Genomic DNA, 21431 nt, shown 5'->3' with positions numbered 1-21431 from the left:
GGAGACATCTTCTGATGAGGCAGCTTGAGTTGTTTCCACAATGCTGGGAGTGTGTGCGCGCGAGTGTTGCGAGTGTGCATGTGTCTATGAGGTCTTTAAACAAGGTCAGCTCAGCCGTGCGTGCTTCAGCAGCTGGACCGAGCACATCTGATGCAACACATGCGAAACTGGAGGCAATCACAACACAGAGCTGAGAGGATTTCAATCTCCAGGAGCGATAATGATGATGGCGACTGCTGCTTATATTGCTGCAAAGGCTCGGTCTCCGTGGTAGGTTGGAGGAGGAGGGGGGGGGGGGGTAGGTCGAGGCGGCTGTTTGTAATCGTCAGCACTCCCTGCACTTCACCACGCGGGACCCATTTTGCCAACCCCGCAGTGGTGGCCCAGCCCAAAAAAACACCACACTCAAGTCTCTCTCTCTCTCTCTTTCTAACCAGCATGAAAGAGAGCAGAAAGTCAGAAGTGGAAAATAGTAAACCTCTCTTCACATGTTTTGATACAAACTTTTAAGAGGAGCAATTCCACAAACGGGCATGACATGTTTCTCGCACATGTGAGAGGCAACCGTCCCCACTCTGAGGACGAGGAGGTTGTATTGAATCCTGTCATTTTAGTTGACTAAAACAAAGAGAAACTAACTTCTATGGCGAGGCAAATGAGGAATGCAAGTGACCGGGGGCGCCGGTATCAATGTTATCTATGTTACACAGCAGGCACTTATTCAAAATATGGATGTGAATGACATGAAATACATCCTTTAATTTGGAAAAAAAAACAGGACAGAGGACAGTAGGACTATCACAATCTGGAAGCACAGATTTGCATGACAGTGAACATTAGGTATAAGAAATTCTTTTGTTATGCAAAACACCAGGAAGACTAGTTTGAAAGATTCATTGTCCAGGCTCTTCATAGCTTGAATAATGCTTTGTTATGGTGCTGTGGTGGCCTTCACATTAAGCACCCCTGCAAAACATCCTGCAGGCAGGAGTCCCATATAATTCATGAACTACTGTAGCACTTATAGTGTGTGTACTTATATCCCCCAGACCTAGAAGACCTGTTATTTAACATACTGCAGCAATTTGCCTCCTAATGTAAATGGTTTCAGAGCAACCTCCCTGAGTTACATTGCTACTTCAATAGCAGATTTTACAAGACTGTAAAATAGGGGGGAAACTTTTTTTTTTTTTTAATCATATAAACCTCTCATTTAAAAGAATAGTTCAAAGTAAACCAAACATTTGTTTAGTCTGCCTCCTTTCCCTTGTTTAGTATGTTTAGTATTATGAAATGTAGCTCCTAAAGCCTGCTTAATCAATCATGCTGTACAGGCCAGCATTGTTCAAACCAAACCAACCTTTTAAAAACATATTATATGGTAATCCAAATGTTTCAAAAGATACCAAATATGTCAGGCTGCACAAGATTTCTATTTCCTTTTCATACCATAGTACAGCCATAAAAAAATCATGACTCATAATATTTCACTTGGAGTAAAAACATCATACAGCTTCAAACTTGGGCAAACTGATAGAAATTCAGAGGGCTGCTACTAAAAAAGTATCTTTTATTAACCATTAATACACCAATTCTGCTTTTCCCAACTATTTGTTTTGTCTGCAAAATAACAAAATAGAGAAAACCCAATTATGTTTAACTTTACTATCATACAAGACAAAGGAAAGCAGCATATCCTCAGTATTGAGAAGCAGGAACCAGCAAATGTTTGGCATTTGAGCTTGAAAACTGAATCAAAGTATCAATCAGATCACATAATAGTGGCCAATTAGTTTTCAATTACCAATTCGATACCAAGCTGAATGCCTCAGTATATGCAAGAGACTGGCATCATTATTTTATGTACAAAATTAGGCTTAGTTACAGAGATACAAATTTACTGAATAGCTATTGATTAAAATAATGGTATCCAATACCAGATTGGTCCATTATGGCAATACTTGAGTCAGTATCAGACCAATATTCGATATCAGTATCGATGCATCTCAGTTCATGTTAGTTTAGGATTAAACCCTCACATACTGTTCATATCCTACAATGTCACAGTTTGTTTACCTCATAAAGTGTCTAAACCAAATTTTTAACCACAGATCTATTTAAAATGCATCAATAGACAAACTGACTGATCAATAAATGGGTGATTAAACCTGGACTCATGTTTCAGAAAGCAGAGAGGGTGTCTTTATAGGTTTTACATGACAAGACATGAAAATATAACATAGCAATAATTAGTTAAATGTATTTCATTGAAGCTGAAAATTACAAGAACTGTGGGGTTTATTGTATAACCATTAGAGCCATCAGTCTTCACTGCTACATCATAAACAACTACTACCTTATTTAAACATCAAATTTCAGAATAAAAGACATTTGGAGAGTTTTTTTTACAGCTCTCAAATGTCAAAAATGGGTCAGATTTGGCCCTGAACAGTATGTAAGGGTTAAAATACTACTACTAATTGATGTTAGATGCAGCCCAACACACACAGCCATCTAACCTGATTTGTATCAATAATTCATTTCTAATTATGAAGCCCATTAGCCTGACTTAAAAAACTCTAAACCAAACCTACAGCTGCTTTTTGCACATCACTCCACACATACAGTACAGTGTAGCTTAGTCAGTCAACACTACTGACAGCCACAGTTGTCATTACTCACCATGTGCAACACTTTTTAACACCAGCTAACTAACATTAGCTAACTTAGCTCAACCAAGAAAACGACACAAAGCAACAAGAACAAAAGTGTTAATTAATAAGAAAGGCAACAGAAGGAGTGTAAGTTAATGTTTTGTATGGTATGTTATTAGCAACAAGCTGCAGCCAAATTCCCAATAGTTGAGATTTAAAGTGAGACACAGAGCTCTAGTAATAATGCTCATTTACTGGTGACCTCGTTTCATTTAAATGAGCTCAATTTTAAAGTTTTATTACACAACAATTAGCGTTAAACTTACCTTTCGTTGAGTGGACGGACTCGGACAGCAACTTTAACATTTGCCATTATCACCTCTCGGAAGATTTTAGGCACAAAAAACAGCAGCTGAGTAACTCGGAGCTGGCCATATAAACACGTTACCCATTTGAAGTGAGCATATTGCGTATTACTATTATTATTAACCGAGAGAGAAACTTGCAGCGGAGCGAAACCGTCCTGCTATCCGCCTCTCAAGCCATCTCTGCCGGCTGGTGGAGGGTCCGACCGGCCCGCGTCTCTTCTCCTAAAGTCTCCCCGAGGAGTGAAACTTCCTGCTGGACAGAAAGGGGCAGGGAGGGGCGGGGTGAGATGGGTGAGATGCAGCTGGATATACCCCTCCTACTCAGCCATATTCAAATCCCCCCGATTTTGCATTTATGTTATTATTCAAATCCAGTGGTAAGAAGAAGTGTTGAGATGTTTTACTTTAAATACTACTGCAAGTTGTGCTCCCATAATGTGGAAAATCAAGTCCTGCTTTCAGAGTCTTACTTAAGTAGAAGTGTAACTATGAGTATTCACTGTGCAAAACTGTTGTATTTATCATATTATTGGGAATATTAACACTGATTCATTGACATGTACATACAACATTTTAATGAAGTCAAGGTAAAGGACGAGTTCACAACTTTTCTTGCAGCCAAGGGTTCATATTAGCACTTTAAAAGAGATTTTCCTCACTGTAATCATTCCTCCTGTTCATACTGGCTGATCAAAGTTGCCATATGTGCTTTCATTGTAAGCGATGGGGGCCAAAAATCCAGTGTCCACATATTCATTTTGTGCAAAAAAAGAAATTGAACATAACTGAAGCTTATATATGAGGCTTCAGCAATCTGAATTAATCATATGTCCCATTTGCAGTATTTTTAGCATCAACTTCCCTCTTTGTATTTCCCCCTTGAGCTGCGGTGGAAGTATAGTAACAAAGAGGGAATTTGGTGCTAAAACATTGTAAACTTTCAAGATATCTACTTGATTTGACTCATTTGGATGGCTGAAGCTTCATATTAGTTTTAGATTAACTTTTAAATACATTTTTGCACAGGAGGACTGGATTTTGGTCCCCACTACTGATATTTAGGTGCATTATAAAGGGATCTTCTAATGGTCAGTATGAACAGGAGGAATGATTATGGCAAGAAAAACCTACTTTAGTGTTCATTTGGGCACTAGTGTTACATCGTTAAGACCGACTTGTTAAATCCTTTAACATGTATACTGAATACAAAATACAATACTTTCATCAAAATCTGCAATTAAGTAGAAGTACAAAGTAGTATAAAATGGAAATATTCAAATAAAGTACTTGAGTAAATGTCTTATACTTATTTAAACAACACAAAGTGATTTTTCCAACTACTAACATATAACAAATATGACAATACACCATAGACACTAAAGCAGAATACATCTTTATTATTATCATTTCAATTTTCTCGCAAAATAAAAAAATCTTTTTCATTTAAAAGCAGCAGGGAATACGGCACTTGTTCAACATGAACAGAAACGATCACAAATGCAGTCTTGCATTCATGAAATAAACATGCAATCACTAGTAGTGGCGGTCATAGGCAGTGTGTGAAAGTGCTATATTAAAATGAAGACATTTGTTTTCTCCGTTGGGTCTAAAAAACTGCCCACATTTTTTCAGTTAAGTTTTTTGGCAAATGTCTAAAGCAGTGTCTCTAAAACTTTAAACTATGGCTTGTCTGGTAGAATTTAATGAGTCACAATTGTAACAGTATTTGTTGTATGTTTTGATAAGCCAAGGCCTTAAAGTAACACTTTACTTACTAAGTTAATGCCCTGGGTTGCAAAAATTATGAATGCCCATCTTGATGCAGACCCTTCACTGGCTTTTCTAATTACCTGCTATGATCTTGACTGTTTGAAATGCTTGTTTTAGTACTATTTCCCATTTGACACAATTATCTATCCAGGTTTGCTTGCAGGATGATTTCACAGATCTAAACGTATGAGATGCTGTGGTCCCTCGCTACTAACTGGGCCTGTCAGGGTTTTCTGGTACTCATCAGCACTTTAGCAAAAGAGCAGAGAAATTCATGAAAGGCTGCTTCACTTCACAGGTACAGTAGAGATCAAAAGTTGCAAGAAGCTAGCAGAGGCTGGCTATGCAACCGCTTTGATGGCCTTTGCAGAGATGGCAACTCGAAAAATGGTCAACAACAAGGAGTCACCCAGAACTGTCTTTCCTTTGAGCATCACACTGATAGAAGTGACATAAAACACTGGTGATCACATAGAAGATGCTCGGGGATACAGGGAAGTCTTATTGTCATGTAGCTCCCTCTACTGTCTGTTGTGACACCTGCAGCATGTCCATGTGGCTTTGTATTTCAGCCAGAGGCAAAGAAGGTTTAATACTCTGCGACTGCAGCTGAAATTTCTCCATCAGCTCCTGAAATGAGAGAGGAAGGAGTGAGAGGGTCAATGTGGTCAAATCACTAGTACAAAGACAGAAGACTTATTTCTGGAGCTGCAATGATCAATATCAATATAATATTAATCGCCAACTAGTTTGATAACTGATTAATTGTCACTTTTTCAAGCAAAAATAGCAGAAGATATCTGATTTTAGCTTCTCGGACATGATGGTAAAATACATATTTGGGGTTTTGGAATGTTGATTGGACAAAACAATATATCTGAAGACATCATCTTGGACTCTGGGAAATTATAACAGGCATTTCTATACTACTTACTGACAAAACAATTAATTAAGAAAATAACCAGCATATTAATCGAGAACAAAAATAATAGTTGCAGCCCTAGTATTTTTCAAAGAATGTATGACAATGAATTCATTGAACTCTCACCGCAGGCACGGCTAGGTTTGTTAGCTTCTTCCAATGAGATATGACCTCCTCCTCGCCCATAACTCCCCTTTCAACCAGCTGTCTAACCAAGAACAGGTAGTTGTTCCACTAAAATGACAAAGAGAGAAAGAAATAGGGCATTAATCCAAGTAAAACTACTTTCAGAAGTCAGAGAAACCTGAAATCTAAAGTAAGCTAATTTTGAGTACACACACCAAAATAAAACAAAGACAAAGTTTCATATCATATGCTTTGTACACAGAATATGCAACATGGTTAACTCTACATGAGAAAAGAACAATTTGCACACCTGTCACTGTAAATCCCTGATAAACATACATTTTCGGAGTCAGTAGAGGTTAATGAGTATATCTTGTAGAAACAGTGTTTTGGTAGTTGTGGAGAAGAGCCTATTAACACCGGTAGGAAAGGTAGGAATAGAAATAGTATTAACAGCAGTGGTAGAAGTACCTCAGTGTCAGTGGCCTTCAGCACAGCAGTGACAGTGATTGGGGTGAAGAGCAGGTGGAGGGGGGCAGAGCAACAGAAGTCTCTCTCCCACAGCTCAGCAAGCTGCTCCAGCAGTGCTCTGACAGGAGGCCCTGACCCTGAACCAGGACCCACAACCACCTCGCCACCTCTGCTGCACTCAGTCAGAGACAGCACCGGCAACTCTGCAGACACTGAGCACACACACACACACAGTATGTCAACTAAAATGAAATTAACTTCATGTTGTTGCATTTGAGCAGCAAGGCACACTTTGAATAACAAAATGATTTATGTAGTAACTAATAATAACAAAATAAAGCAAAGTCCACATGTTACAAAGATCTTGTAATTAAGAGCTTTATGACTGGCAGCCTAGACCAAAGCCTTACCAAGCTTGCAGGCCAGTAGAACAGTCGAGTTCAGAAGCATCTGCTCTGACACCACAGTTGAGAACTAAGTGAGAAGATAAAAGAAACAGAGTATGATCAATACTTGGGGGGGGGGGGGGCAATCAATACATTTTACACCACTGTTGTAGTTGGTATACCTTTCTGCAGGCCAGTGTGTCTCTCACTCTCTCAAGCAGCGTTCTGATCTGAGAGACAGTTGGTAGTTCCTCGTCAGTCCTGGGGCCGACTGCGATGCTCAACAACTCCTTTATTAAAAAAGGAAAGTAAACTCAATTGGTTCTTTCGATTTCTTTGACATTTGAGTGAGGCAAACTGGTGTTTCAACACTGTCCAAAACCAAATATCATAAAGAAAAAATATCTAAACCAAATGGTCCACCAACTTCTCCAGTAACTTAATAAAATGTTAAACACCCATAGAGATGTGATGTATATACCTTCATCACAATGAGGACGTCAGAGGGCAGAGAAGCGCTGTGGTTGCAGTCTGGAGGGCAGGAGGTCACTCTCTCGCTTCCTTGCTTTCTCTTAGGGGTAGTTGCCTGCTCCAGCTCAACCACAGCTCCCCCCACGTCACCAGAGTCTGCAGCCACTGGGCTACCCAGAGCCTTCACCACGCGATCGTACCTGCTCTTCCACTCTCGTCTTATCAGCGCTGATGTGAGAAGGTGAGAAAATAGAAAGGAAATCTTAGGTGGATGTCCTAAGGGAACCCTTTCATCATGGCACTGTTTTTTTTTTTTTTCCTCAACAATGGCAACAATGTTCTGTAACATGATCCCAACAGCCCAGAAACCTCTGTGGTTCACTCCTTTAAAAGAATCATCTACATGTTTTTGCATGTTCGCTACATATTATTATTCATCCTTACATTGTTTGAGGGAGCAGAAAATAAGTCATTCACAATTGAATGAACACAGTAAAACCCACAGTGCAGATCCCCCCTCACATTTTAATGTTGCAGCCTTATGCTAAAATCGTATAAGTTCAGGGTTAGGGTCAGTCTAAACTCAATACGCCAAATTGACAAAGCAAAAAATATCACATTGACATAAGTATTCAGATCCTTTGCTATGACACTTGAAATTCAGTTCAGGTTCCTTCCATTTCTTTTGATCATCTTTGATCTCTGATTGGTGGTAAATTCAATTGATTGGACATGACATGGAAAGGCACACACTATCAGTCTATATAAAGGTCTCACAGCTGACAATGCATATCAGAGCAAAAACAAAGGCACAAGGTTGAGCCATGATTGGGCAGGATTATGTCGAGGCAGAGATCTGAGGAAGGCTCCGAAAAAAAAAAAAAAAGTCTGCTGCATTAGAGGTTTCCAAGATCACAGTGACCTCCATAATTCTTAAATGGAAGACATTTGGAACAACTGTGACTCTTCTTAGAGCTGCCCCCCCGGCAAACTTGGTGGGGCCTTGGTAAAAAAAGTGACGAAGAACCTGATGGTCCAGAGATCCTGTGTGAAGATTGGACAAACCAGATGGAGAAGCATCACTGAAACACTCCACCAATGTGGGTTTTATGGCAGAGTGGCCAGATGGAAACCTCTCTTCAATGAAAGATGCAGGAAAGTGTGCTTGGAGCAAAAAAAGAAAGAACCTCAAGGACTCTCAGACTGTATGAGAATATCCTCTGGTCTGATGAAACCAAGATTGAAGTGTTTGGCCTCAATTCTAAACATCATGCCATGACTTTTATGCTGTGGGGGAGTTTTTCAGCGGCAGGGACCGGAGGACTGGTCAGGGTTGAGGGGAAAGCTGAATGTAGCCAGAAAGCAGACTGGCAGAAAATCCCCAAATTCAGGTGTGCAAAGCTTGTCGCGTCACACCTGAGAAGACTTGAGGCTGTAATCGCTGCCAAAGGTACTCCAACTAAGGACTGAGTTAAGGGTCTGAATACTTATGTCAATATGGTATTTCAGTTTTTTCCTTTCCCATTAAAGCATAAGCCTGCAACATAACAGTGTGAAAAAAATTGAAGGGGTCTGAATACTTTCTGAATACACTGTATATAAAGTTTAACATGGTGAGTTTTACAATTCTTCCAAAGCATGTCACACCGTTACATTTTGAAATGTAATGTAATGTACAGTAGCTACTGCTAAACATACATCATTGAGTCATTACAGTATGTGTAGTTTAAAATGACACATCAAATACTTACTAACTACTGACTAAAAGGGTCGAAAAACACTAAGGATTATTTTCCTTATCGATTAATTAATTATTTTCTAGATTAGTTGTTTGGTCTATAAAATGCCAAAAATGGTTAAAGACTGTTCCCCAAAGCCCACAATGGAATCAAAAAATCTCTTCTGTCCTAACCAACAATCCATAACCAATAAATAATACATTTAATATCACAGAGGATCAAATAAACCAGAACAAATTTACATTTGAGAAGCCAGAGCCAGAACATGTGGGTTGTTTTTTTAATGTCTTTGAAGTAAATGAAAATAGCATCTGCATACTCAAATCTGTGCAAGGATCTTTAATTAGCAAGCTTTTGGTTAGACGCCTTCTTCAAGGCATGAACCATTATTATAGTAGTATTTTTTTTCTTTAAAAATGCCTCAAAAGTATTAATTATCAAAATGGCTGCTAATTAATTCAGTTGACTAATTGTTGCAGGTTGCAGGAAGACTAGAATACAGAGTTAAATTCAAAGGAGTAAAAATATGTATTTTTGTGCTTCACCCATCTACCTGTAATGTTGCCAGAGAGCCAGCTGCAGGCTTTTTCTGTTGCAAGACGTTTGGTTATGTTTTCAGATGTGGTCAGGACCTGCAGAGAGATACACAACACACTCACACTTTAGGTTTATTGTGTATTTTTTCTTCCCCTCTTAAAAGAAATCAATGTGTATGTGATTGAATTGCTCTGTAAAGGAGAGGCTTTAGTATTCTTGTTGTTGTTGACATTACATAATTGAATATTTTTGCAGAGTGATTTTAACAGGACTTACAGCGGAGGATGTCTCATCAGGGAGCAGAATTCTTATAGCTTCAGGACTCTTCTCACAGCAAAATCTGAAGAATTAGAAATGATCATAAAGTACAAATGACTACACAGAATCAAATGGTCCTTCATTAATACATGTACAGTATACAGGCTATTAAAAAACAACCTATTAAATCAGTGGACTTGGACAAAGACAGGTTACTTGTCATATAAGCTGTTGTACCTGGTAGCTCTTGCCAAGGCCTCCAAGCCTGTGTCACACAGCTGGGCACAGATAGCGTCATTTAGTTTTGATAGGTTCGGGTTGGGCAACTGCAGTCCATCTCTCAGCATCTTCTCACCTCTCTCCACTAACTCACTCACTAATGTGGCCCTGTTAAAAAAGGCCAGATACATTTAAATACACACACAGACAAAAAACATACATACTCTCCAGTTCAGTTTCAGTACTATTAAAAACAAGACTCTTGATACACACGTTTAAAAAAATGTATGTAGTAAATTCACACCAATGCCTGAACACTCGCTTTTTCTACTAGCCACTTAAGTAGGCAACCAACCACAGTTGCAGGCTGATTACCTGCTATTCTACAAGTCCTTTTCAATTCTAAAAGGTAATTTTGTGGTCGGCTGGTAAAAATGAAATAAAGAAATGTGAAAGTTACAGTTAATTTGGAAATCTATGACTTGGAAAAGTAGATATTTATGACTGATTATGTGCAGTTCTCAGACTCGACCACCTCCCAGCACCGTGATACTAACTTCATATGCTTGACAGCGTTGGATCCGACCCGCTCAGCTACAAACTCTACAGTGCGACGCAAGGACGGCGGCTGGTTATGAAAGAAAGCTTGCTCGAGGTCGACCTTTACAAAAGAGAGAATTGTTACATTTGAGAGTTTGGTTTAAATACTCATTCAGACAATTCAATTTACTACATCTCCTGTTTTCTCACCTGCAGCTTCTGCTGTGACCTGTTGGCGCTCGGTGTATCTTTGAGCTCAGCAGAAGTGGGAGTAATTTTGCGAATTATTCCTCCACTCTTGGCTGCGCTTCCAGACACAAAGGCAGCGAGGAGCTTACGAAACTCACCTGGAGAAATGAAAACAAGATAGAACATTGATCAACAGCTCAATGGCTCATTTGTTGTGATTATATAAGGACAAAACTGAATCTAAGCTCTCCAGCATGGCTGCCTTTTACAGCTATTTGAAAAACATCAAATAACATTTCCACTCACCAAGAAATGGACAACATGTATAGAGAAGCTGCTGATCCACCAGAGGAATGCAGTCCTAAAAAAGTAATAAGAGAAATGTCAGTAGGAGCGAAGAAAACAGCTGTGGGAATTTTTTTGGATGAATACCGACTAGAATGAACATTTCACTTACAAGTCCAGCAGTACTTGTGTTGCTGTCTTCAAGCTTTGCTACCTCAGTAAACTCACTGGTGAAGAAAATGTCTTCAGGAATGACTGGAATCTACACAATTCAAACACATTTAGTTAAATTACATAACAAATATGATTGTCAAAGAGAAAAGTGAGGTTTGTAGGCATATTACAATCAGTTGTGTTCTGCTGCTCACTTTATACCATGACATTCAATAAACAAATAATATCTAAAAAAGTTGTGTTTTACCTGGAAGAGCCATCCCAACACAGACACCATTAGCAGCTTGTTCAGGTAACACATTTCTCCACATCTGCCCAGCAGCATTTTTCTACAAGCAAACAAGCCACGTTTAGCCATAATTAACAAGAAGAGGTCAAAGAAGAAAGTGTTGTTTGCCTGAGGTTGTTAAGATAGAGGCTTCTGATTTTTACTTTTGTTTTCATGTTTGTTGTTTAAAGTTTAAAAGTCTATGAGAGTGATGATTCATACTTTCAAGACAAAAACAGAGGGGAAAAAAACAACCTCAGGTGCTTCACAGGGTTGAAACATACCTGTACAGGAGAAGCAATGTGCCCAAAGCAGTCCTGTAGCAGAGCAGCAGAGGACCAACAAAATCCAACATGGAGAGGAACTCCACAAGCCAGGGTACTGTCAGGATGGTTCGCCTCCTCCGCACACTGTTACTCAGCACAGCACACACATCCAGCACAGGAACACTCTGTAGATCCGAGGGAGCACAAGACCTCTCATGTTAATATTTCAAAACAGAAGTTGTAGTATGATATTTTATCAATTTTTATTACCCCACCTTACTGCGCAGAGCTATAGCAGCCTCCTGAATCTCCCTGGATGGTCTGTCAGATGTTTGGTAAGGCAGAAAAGAAATGAATCCCAAAAACTTAGCCAGAAGACGAGCAAGGAGCAGCACTGAGGTGAATCGCTGCTTCTCATCCTGATGAGGTGGATAGAAAGGGGTCAGATTAGCATTTTTTCATCTGCAAAGTTATATTTTATTGATTACTCATGCTGAAATATTACTATTAATATTAAATAAATCTACTTTGGTCCATATAGACATGGCATGGTAAAAGTCAGCAACACGACAAGTTGACATTTCAGTAATATCTGCTTGTTTGATTCTAGCATACAGTACCTGCTGCTCCATGTCCCCATCTCCCTCCTCCTCTCCCTCCCCAACTGAAACAGGAGGGCTCAGGATGGACACCTCATCCAGCTGAAGGAGCTGCTGGCACAAGCTGTCCTGCAGGTGCTGGTTCAGCTGACAGCTGGTACACAGTATGAAAGATTTATTAGATCACACAAAGTCAACACATACAGTATAAATACAAAAAGGTTACACTTTTCACTGAATTTAACATTTAATATGGTTTGAAAATGACATCTGCCAAAAGAAAATCAACCTGAGAAAATAAAATTACTGTTATTATTAAAACACTATGGGCCCTATATGAATGATCTATGGCGCATGGCATGAAGCACGTTTTGGGCGTAACATGCGGTAAACCAATCACGGCGTCATCTCCTATTCCCTTTAATATCCAGGAGCCCTGTCACCTTGGCAGATTGTTAGTTTGATGGCGGATTTACCAGGATTGGTCACATGACTACATTAACAGTTTCATTGATCATTACTGCAATTGACTGATTTTGATACATAGTGACACGTCATTGTGACTTTTTTTTAATATGTTGATGTACATCATAATACGAATTCACATTGTGGTCCTTTTATTTGTGATGTTTTGCATGTTTGTGTGCTGCTGCGTGCCCGTGTGTGCACAACAGGCACAGTGTCTGCACGCTGCACACCCGCCTACCTAGGAGCATATTGGATTCTTGATGATGTGCCCTTTAATAACAGTGACATATCACCAGTGACTTTAGACAGGTTTTTTTTGGTCAGTAGAGCAATCGCTTTCCTCTGCCTCAATATAGCAACCCTAATTTTGAGAGCAACCCACCCATAGGCGCACAGACTGGTGCAAGTGCATTTGCTATTTAGACAACGTGGGCCCAGGGCGACAAAATGACAACTGGGCAGGGGGAAACTAACAAAGACACATGCGCCACACCTGCCATCCCCTGTGCACCGGGCCGCAAGATGGAGCCCTAAGAGTTATTATCAATGCAAATTTGGACCACTGAAAAATAGGGAGTAAAGATTAATCTTGTAATTTGAGATTGGACAATGACTGGCCTGTTAGGTTAAGTAGTTCTGAAATAAATCAAACATTTAGATGCTGTGCAAATTTTTATATTTTTCATGTAGCATACTCAGTGATCTTTGTTTGGATGTATTGACCTACCAACTAGCTGCCTGCAGGAAGTCCCTGAAGAACTCTTGGTGACCAGGGAAGGATGGAGGAGGGCAAGGGCCAACGACTCCCTGAGGCTGAATGAGGCGCTCCTCGAGACGCTTCAAACGCCCGCTGTCGGCTCCCAGCATGCCCAGCAGGTCAGCATCAGGGGTGTCCCCAGAAGAGCTGTTAACACGGGGGCCTTTACACATCTAAAGAAAACAACAGATTAAAAACCTTATGGGGTCATCGACTGTTATACAATATTATGCAATATACTGTGCTTCTGATTTAAGCAAAATGTCTTCTAGTGACTGTTTTTGATCTTAAATATAAGTTATTAGACAAAAAAAAAAAATGTTAAGATGTTTATGAAAGTGTGGATGAGGTGCCACAGTCTACCTGAACAAGCTGCTTCAGGAACAGACGAGCAAAATGTGAGTGGTTTCCTGCAGAGGTCAGCTGACTCATCATTCCTCTAAAAGAGAAGATAACATTTTTTAAAACACACACACACACACACACACACACACACACACACACACACACAGAAAATGTATAAAGCACAGCATAATCAAGGTACATTACCATAAGTAGATCATTTTTTAAATTACATCTGGTAAAGGAGCCAAGATAGTCTCCAATACTTGATAAAAAACTTGCCTGATCCTACTCCCAAGAACAGCATCAAAGGTCCATCCTGGTTCCTTGTGAAAGTCCTCCCATTCTCGCAGCACCTCATAAAAAATATCTCTGAGAAAGCAGCAGAAATTAAATGGAAATTAGTAACTGATGAACACTTTTGCTTTGAACTATGAATCCTTAACTCATCAAACGCTAAGCCTAGAGCACATCTGAAATAGAGAAGCTACTTACTTTTAGGATAAATCTACAAAAATATTTGTGTACCTCTGTTTTTTAAAGGTGTGGAAGGCTTTGTCACTACTGAAGTTGGAGCGGTTGTCCGTAGCGGGCTGGAATGGGACTGAGTGGATGAAAGTGGAAGCTGAAGGAGAGAGCTGGAGGAGAGAAGGTAGAATATATATATATATATAATTAACTAATAACATTAACAATATTGAGCAATTAAATGCCTTTAAATAGCTGCTGTTATTAGTGGGTCAAGCATTCAAGTATTTTACAATAACCTTTATTTGAAGCACTTACCTTGGCTGTACTTCCGTCTTGGGCCTGAGTCAAGCGATCCCTGAGATCTGGGGAAAAAGACGCCACTCTTTCATTCTCTGCCAGCATCCTCAAGGTGCACTTGTCCAAATGAGCGACCAACCTGAAACAAGACAAAAACATACACGCCTGTGAATCAACTGAGCTAGAGTGAAGGAGTAAAGTCTCTAAATCGGAAGGAGCGATTTGTGAGTGAATATGTTCCTGTTAGTGAAGAGGTGATAAATGAGGAAAACTGTGACACATGACATAAAGAGACTCACTGAAACAGATTCTCCAGAACCTTCACAGCAAAATACACACAGTTGTGTACTTGTCTTAGGTAACATCTCTCCAGAACATCTGAAAATGAGAAACAGAACAGAAGCAGCATCAGTTTCAATTTGAATGAAAGCTGCAAAATCATAACACATAACACGTTTTCATGTGACATAAGCTAGAAATAATCACCTGAATTTACTGCACACAAACTATCCTGTTCATCATCATGAGTGGGAGGAGACTGAGATGTTAGCAACTGCATCACAAAGAAAAGCTCCAGGAAAATGTTTGGCACTAGGTTTTCTGTAAGACAGGAAAACATTACATTTTTTTCATTGTGTGTGTCATGTTTCTCAAAATTTACTTTATTAAAATGGTATCCTCAACCTATTGATTACTTGGCTCATTAACACCACCTAGTGGTCATTTACCAGATATGCAGGTACAGTACAGCTCTGCCAGGAGATCCAGATCAAAGGCAAAAGTGACTTTGGATGGTTCAGGAGAAGGTGTCTGCAGGTCTGGTGTAACCTTAGAACCCGTCCTAACTCCTGACTTGGTAGGGGTGCATGGGTCCAGAGAGGATGGCAGAGGGGAGCAGGTCTGCTGGGCACGCTTTGATCTAAAAACAAGATCATATTTATGATGAAACTGCAAAGATAACCCAAGATGAAAAGAAAGTGACGCTGCAGAAATGAACAGAAAAAAACAGAAGCTAGAAGAAAAGTGCACAGACAATGAACTTGTCTACTTTACATTTCAATACAGCAAGTTAGAAAGCATTTAGCCCATTTGTGTCACTCCTTCTTTCAAGACTCTCCCTGGAAAAGTAAGAGGCCAATTTTCATGTCAAAACAAATGAGTGATTCTGCTTATCCACTTACTTCTCCCTCTTCAATAGCTCCCTCTCTTCTTGCAGGCTCAGAGGACTGCCTGCTGGCATTGACCCCTCAAGAGCCTCCGGCCCTGACTGGGGACTAGAGGCCTTACTGAATGGGGTGGAGGTGAAGCAGGTCTTTGGTTTAGAGTGTGGCCGCTCTGCGCTGACTGGCGTTGGGTTTATACGTCTAGATGGTTTGGTTCCCCTGAAGAACAATCAACACTGTTATGAGAAATCTTAAAAAACATGATCAAGTCAGTGTTGAATTTTGTTAAAGAGTTGTGTAGACTCACGCAAGAGAAATGGGTGATGACCCAACAGGGGGGAAATCCTCCAAATTGTTGAAATTGAGCTCACCCACAGATGGAGGTGAAACCTGCTCGCTTATCCTACTGTATCCTCCTCCTCCTCCTCTACCTGATCTCCTTCCTCCACTCTCCCACCTCCCAAACTCATCACTCGGATGTCCTCCACGCCCTCCTCCATGTCTCCCCTGTCCTCCAACCGCCGTGCCACCACCGCCCCTCTTGCGTCCCTTTTGTGACTGGAAGTTTGGGCTGTTTTGGAGGTCAGGAGGAGAAACCATGTAGTCCCCAAGACTGATTCTCTGGCCAGACCTGCGCTCGGAGCCTGAGGGCCTAGAGGCTGGGCTCCATGTTGTAGAAAAGGAGGGGCTGCTGAAAGCACTGATCCCACTGACACAGTGGGTGCCTGACTGAGCAGCAGCATCCCATTCATTTACAGGGGACACAGAGGGCGCAGGAGAAAACAGCTGGATGCGACTGGCACTCCGAGAGCCAGCTCCTCCACCACCTGCAGATTTGCAACCCCTCCTGTCAGATGAGCCCTGTATCTGTGCTGTAGGCCTGGGGCGGCTGGGAGTCTTCGCAGGTGTAGCAGGGCCATGGGTTAGAGACTGACTGCTCTGCTCTCTCAGAAAGTTTAATAGAAAAGGGACAAATTCTTGTTTGTGGACTGTCACCTCAGGTTGACTGAATGCCAGCCTGTCGCACTCCTGTTGAGAAAAGAAATAAAATTGTTACAAATGCAGCATTTTATGATTGAATTTGCAGTTTAAGTCCAGGACGAGCCAAAAATAGTGCAGTAAAGTAGCCCTGCAAATGTTGGACAGCTTCAAGACATTTCTGCAGAGTATAGCCATTTCACGGTGCTAACAATGCGCTGGCTAACATCTGCTTAGCCACACAGCCTCCTTCAGGTGATAATAATAAAAGGTACGCAACTATATAATACAAGTTATGATCTGCTTTAACTTGCAACACAAACATCTCGACTGGTAAGAAAGTTGACAACGTAACTATGGTCGCGCCTGGGCTCCATCTCAACCTACAGCTACTACAGCTAACTTTACTTAGCTCGCCCAGCTAAAAGTTTTGTTTACAGTCAGTTACGAGCTATGTCATCTCTTATAACACGCTACCCAAAAGCGAGCACTTGTCAAATATCTCGCTGACTTAGGGTCTCGGTTATTTCAGGCCTACCTCGACATTTTTCAGCCAGTCTAAGACCGTATTAACATCCACTTTCTTCAACAGGAGCGATTCCAAAAGAGCCGCCATTCTGGTCTGAGAGGAGAGGGGCGGAGTGAGTCACTGCGCATGCGCGGAGTGGGAGTGACGTACCCCGACCACGTGTGCCGCTGACAGCGTGGTGTCAACATCATGGATATAAAATGAGATGCTGCTTTATATAAACAGTTTAACCCTGGATCAACAAGTGAATCATATTTGATACATGGGTTTCAGAGACCTCTAAATCAGGAGTGTCAAACATACGGCCCGTGGGCCAGAACCGGTCTGCCAAGGGCCCGCTGGATAACTAAGTATGAATATTAAAGATAAATAATTCAAAATTTTAATAGTTAATATAGAAATCCAAGATGAAACATGGCTTAAGATGTGTAAGATACAATGCTCTATACTAACTCAAGGGTGTGGGGAGAGTTTGGTTGGAAAAACCTAACTAGGTTCAACACCCCAGATTAAAAGCCATCAACTTAAAACCCAGCAACCTTGTTGGACACTCTGTGGAGAGGTAGAGGCCAACCATAGTCATATCTTCTGGACTTGTACAAAAATAGTGTAATTTTGGAGTAGTGTAAATGCAACTGTTAAAGAAATCATGGAATGTGTCATTCCACACAACTGTTCATAATGTATTTAGGGGACATAGAAGAAGTTACACAAAAGATAGACAGGTATCTAATGTTACTCATAGCTCGCAAAAAAGCAATAACAAGAAGCTGGTATAAAACTAATCCTCCTGTGAAAGAACAATGGTTAGAGATTGTTGAGGATATTTTTCTAATGGAAAAGTTAACATACCAGTTAAGACTGAGGAGCAATATTTTTGAGAAGCGTTGGGGAAAATGGATCATTTAGATGAAGCACCATACTAACAAATAATTAATATTTTAGATATGAGAATACTGTAATTAAGAGAATATCCATTGTCTGTCCATGAAGTCTTGTACAAGTATAAAAAAGAAAATTTGATGTTTTTTGCCCCTTTTGTATTTATCTTATTTTTATTCTTTATCTTCATCCTTATTCTAATATTTATTTCTGCTACCCTTTGTTCCATTATGGTTGAAAGTTTTTTTAAATAAAGATATATAAAAATAATAATAAAAGCTGACCAGTAGTCCAATAATTAATTAAAAAATATGCTGACTTGTGTGTCTTTCACCAGCAACACTTCAGAATTAAAAACAGAAACCGGTCACAAAATTTCTGTCTGCATGCGGAATGAGTATTTTATTTATAACCAGTTTATAAAAATAAAATACAAAATAATTTTAAAACAAAAAAAGAAAAAGAAACACTGTACAAGGCATTGATATGATACAAATGATAGAATAAACATAAATAATTACAGTTATATACAATGCAAAACTCCCACTTGTTACATTCTTCTGGAGACTGTACAGTTACATTTCAAAACCATGACATACATTACAACACAAAAAATATCAACTATTAAAAAATCCCAACAATTGAAGTAAAAATGACGGATGGGCAAATAAGCAAAATGTCACAATAAATAATATCTGTCAAGTATTTATAAGTTATAAAATAAGTAATCCAATGTTATGACATGAGAAGTGTACCAGTGCACACCAAAGCTTTCATTAGTTTCCATCTCACTTAAATAAAAGAAATAGCTGGGTTTGTTCTGTTGGCCTATGGGTATCTGTTACCACAAATACCAGCAAGCTACTATAAATATGACACTTTTCTATCAGCAGGCCACTCAGAAAAGTGACAAAGAAAATCTCATCTGGAAGGTCACACTAGTACTACAACTACACACCACTTATGTGCAATAATAATAATCCAAAAAGAAAAGAAGAAATCTGATTATCTTTTAAAACGAGCAGCACAGTTTAGTGTCTGTTCCTCCCTTTCACTGAAGCTTGTTAGCATATAAGTTATGGTTTACAATAATGATTTTTTTAAATAATTCATTTGAATATTTTACAGGTATATAGTAAAAGTCTGCACAAATGCATTCTGAACTTGCTGAGCTGCAGTGCCTTGAAAGTTGTGTGAAATTGAGAGTTGGCAAAGGGAGAATTCAGAGATTGATTGCTGGAGACATGTAGAAATTGCACACCCCTGTATGAGAGCATACTAACAAAAACATTTTGAATACTGCACACTGAAACTGTTCAATTTCCCCCAGGCAATCAATAAATGGTCCACGCATTCTCACAGACAAAACAGGGAGCTCTCCCTTATAAGCACAGCTTTGTAAGCACAGGAGTATCAGTCTGACAGCACTGATTTCAGTGGGGATATAGTGACCACGCTGACAGGCATGGCAGCACATGCCATTCACAGACAAGAGATAAGTGACAGAAGGCTTGGCTTGGCCTTATAGTGAAATGATCTCCAACACAGACAAGGCTCAGTCATCCCTCGCTATGCACAGAGGGGCAGAGAAGAGACATTAAGGCGGCTGACTGACTGAACGCTGTCTGCCTTCAGGATGAGTCATCATAGCTGCTCTGTGAGACTAGCGTAGGTACCTGCAAGATCTGCATGAGTCAAACGAACCAGCACATATTATATCAACAAAGCAGTGTACCCATTCAGTCTCTATGCACTCCCATGTATCCCAATTCAAACCACATCTGCAAAATGTATCAAAATATTTGGCAATGTAGTTTCTTATTCTATATGTGCAGACATATCTTACAGCGGCTATGACTGCCATTAATAACACACCCTAGGTGTTGTATGTATATTCTCCTTGTTTATTTTTCAGGTAATTCTTTTGTGCACAATGTCAGCTATTCGCACCGACAAAAATACAGTTCATAATTTTCCAGCGACACAATCATTCCGAGTCAGTGCAGGAAGTGCAGAAAACTAGTGTAAAACATTAGGCGAGAATAGGAGTAGTGTCATAGGTCAGAGAAAATATACAGCTTCACAGAAATTAAAATTGCTCACCCAACAGGTAATGAAGTCCCTGCTGTGTTAAAATGTTCACAAGAGAGATGCTGTGTAATGGGAAGTGGTATGAAGCTTTTGACTCAGTAGTTGATTCCGATTTTTTTTTTTTTTTTCCCCTTTTCTCTGTCGAGCATGCAAGAAGTAGCGTTGGAAGTAAGCTGGAGTTATTTTACAGTATCTTACAAGCAGAGGAGTGGGACGAGGTTGTGGAGGAGAGTTTCAGTGAGAAGTCCTGACTAAAATAAACTCAAGCAGCACACTGATTCCTTTGCCTTGTGCACAAACAAACTGTATGTCATTATATAAAAAGACATTCTCCGGCGCAGGGGAGCAACTGAAAGAAAACAAAACATTCTTCCACAATGGAGGCATGGAACATCATTTTGGTATGAGAAATATATATGTACATATGGCCTCAATCTTCATTAACATTTAAATAAATGTTATTTGAGGTCAGCAATTCACATTAGTTCAAAGTTTTATCTGAAACACTGACCTGGTATATACACAGGACAGCTGAAGTGGGTTTAGCGAGAAATATTTCCTTTTGTCACTACACATAATATCTACTCTCTCATTTACTACTGCTCAAATTGTGTTTGAATTACAAATATTTGTGTTGCTACCTTCACTACATAAAAGAATACTGGTGAAAAGGGTTGTCTTATAACCGCTGGCACAAGTCTGTTTTTGGCTCCTTATTTTCTAATTACAAACACACCAGAGTAAATCCTCAAGCTGCCCAAAGTGCCAAGGCACACGCTGAGACAAACGTCTGTGTCTGAACATTACTCATCAGTAATGTACCTTGTGTTGTTTAACCTTACTACTGCTACAACAACCACTACCACAAACACGTGTTGTCCATTAATGCCTCTCAAAAGTAGTTTCACACTTCTGACCTGTAATTCCTTCATTCAGAGCGACAATTAGCTTCCCCTCTTAGCAACACAGTAGGCACAAAAAGGTGTGTGTCCTCACGCACTTTACATGATTGATTGTAGAAAGGGTCACTTTGGAGTAATCACTTCAATGAAACATTTTCTAATGAATGTGAGAGACACAAAACCACACATCCACGATCACACAGAAGAGGGTAGGAGTCGTTAAGCAACACTATGCATTAAAATAAATATCTCAATAAATACAACTGTACACACAGTCTGGCTTTATGCATTCACATATAGCATAAAGTG

General features: G+C 39.9%; 2 protein-coding genes across 2 annotated transcripts in view; both read right to left on the bottom strand.

Annotated features, from left to right (window-relative positions):
- Positions 1 to 3226, bottom strand: part of LOC128375859 (stAR-related lipid transfer protein 9-like) — a 31529-nt gene extending 28303 nt beyond the window's left edge. The window contains exon 1 of the mRNA XM_053336278.1: positions 2981 to 3226. Coding sequence (XP_053192253.1) covers positions 2981 to 3027 — 47 coding nt within the window. The 5' untranslated portion in view covers positions 3028 to 3226. The remainder of the gene's footprint in view (positions 1 to 2980) is intronic.
- Positions 3227 to 4394: 1168 nt separating this feature from the next.
- Positions 4395 to 17346, bottom strand: cdan1 (codanin 1). The gene is made up of 28 exons (XM_053336151.1): positions 17257 to 17346; positions 16048 to 16769; positions 15759 to 15959; positions 15306 to 15496; positions 15064 to 15177; positions 14877 to 14955; positions 14596 to 14716; positions 14338 to 14447; positions 14092 to 14181; positions 13831 to 13906; positions 13438 to 13640; positions 12264 to 12396; positions 11919 to 12062; positions 11662 to 11828; positions 11357 to 11438; positions 11108 to 11197; positions 10957 to 11011; positions 10672 to 10808; positions 10479 to 10582; positions 9940 to 10089; positions 9721 to 9784; positions 9461 to 9539; positions 7179 to 7396; positions 6880 to 6987; positions 6722 to 6785; positions 6312 to 6523; positions 5841 to 5948; positions 4395 to 5422 (listed from the first exon to the last, which is right to left on the bottom strand). The coding sequence occupies exons 1-28, from the start codon at positions 17332 to 17334 to the stop codon at positions 5300 to 5302; spliced, it is 4023 nt and encodes a 1340-aa protein (XP_053192126.1). The 5' UTR covers positions 17335 to 17346; the 3' UTR covers positions 4395 to 5299.
- Positions 17347 to 21431: the final 4085 nt, after the last annotated feature.

Source organism: Scomber japonicus, chromosome 16 (genome assembly GCF_027409825.1).
Source record: "Scomber japonicus isolate fScoJap1 chromosome 16, fScoJap1.pri, whole genome shotgun sequence".
Classification (NCBI taxonomy): domain Eukaryota; kingdom Metazoa; phylum Chordata; class Actinopteri; order Scombriformes; family Scombridae; genus Scomber; species Scomber japonicus.
This window is presented reverse-complemented; position numbering and strand designations above follow the sequence as displayed.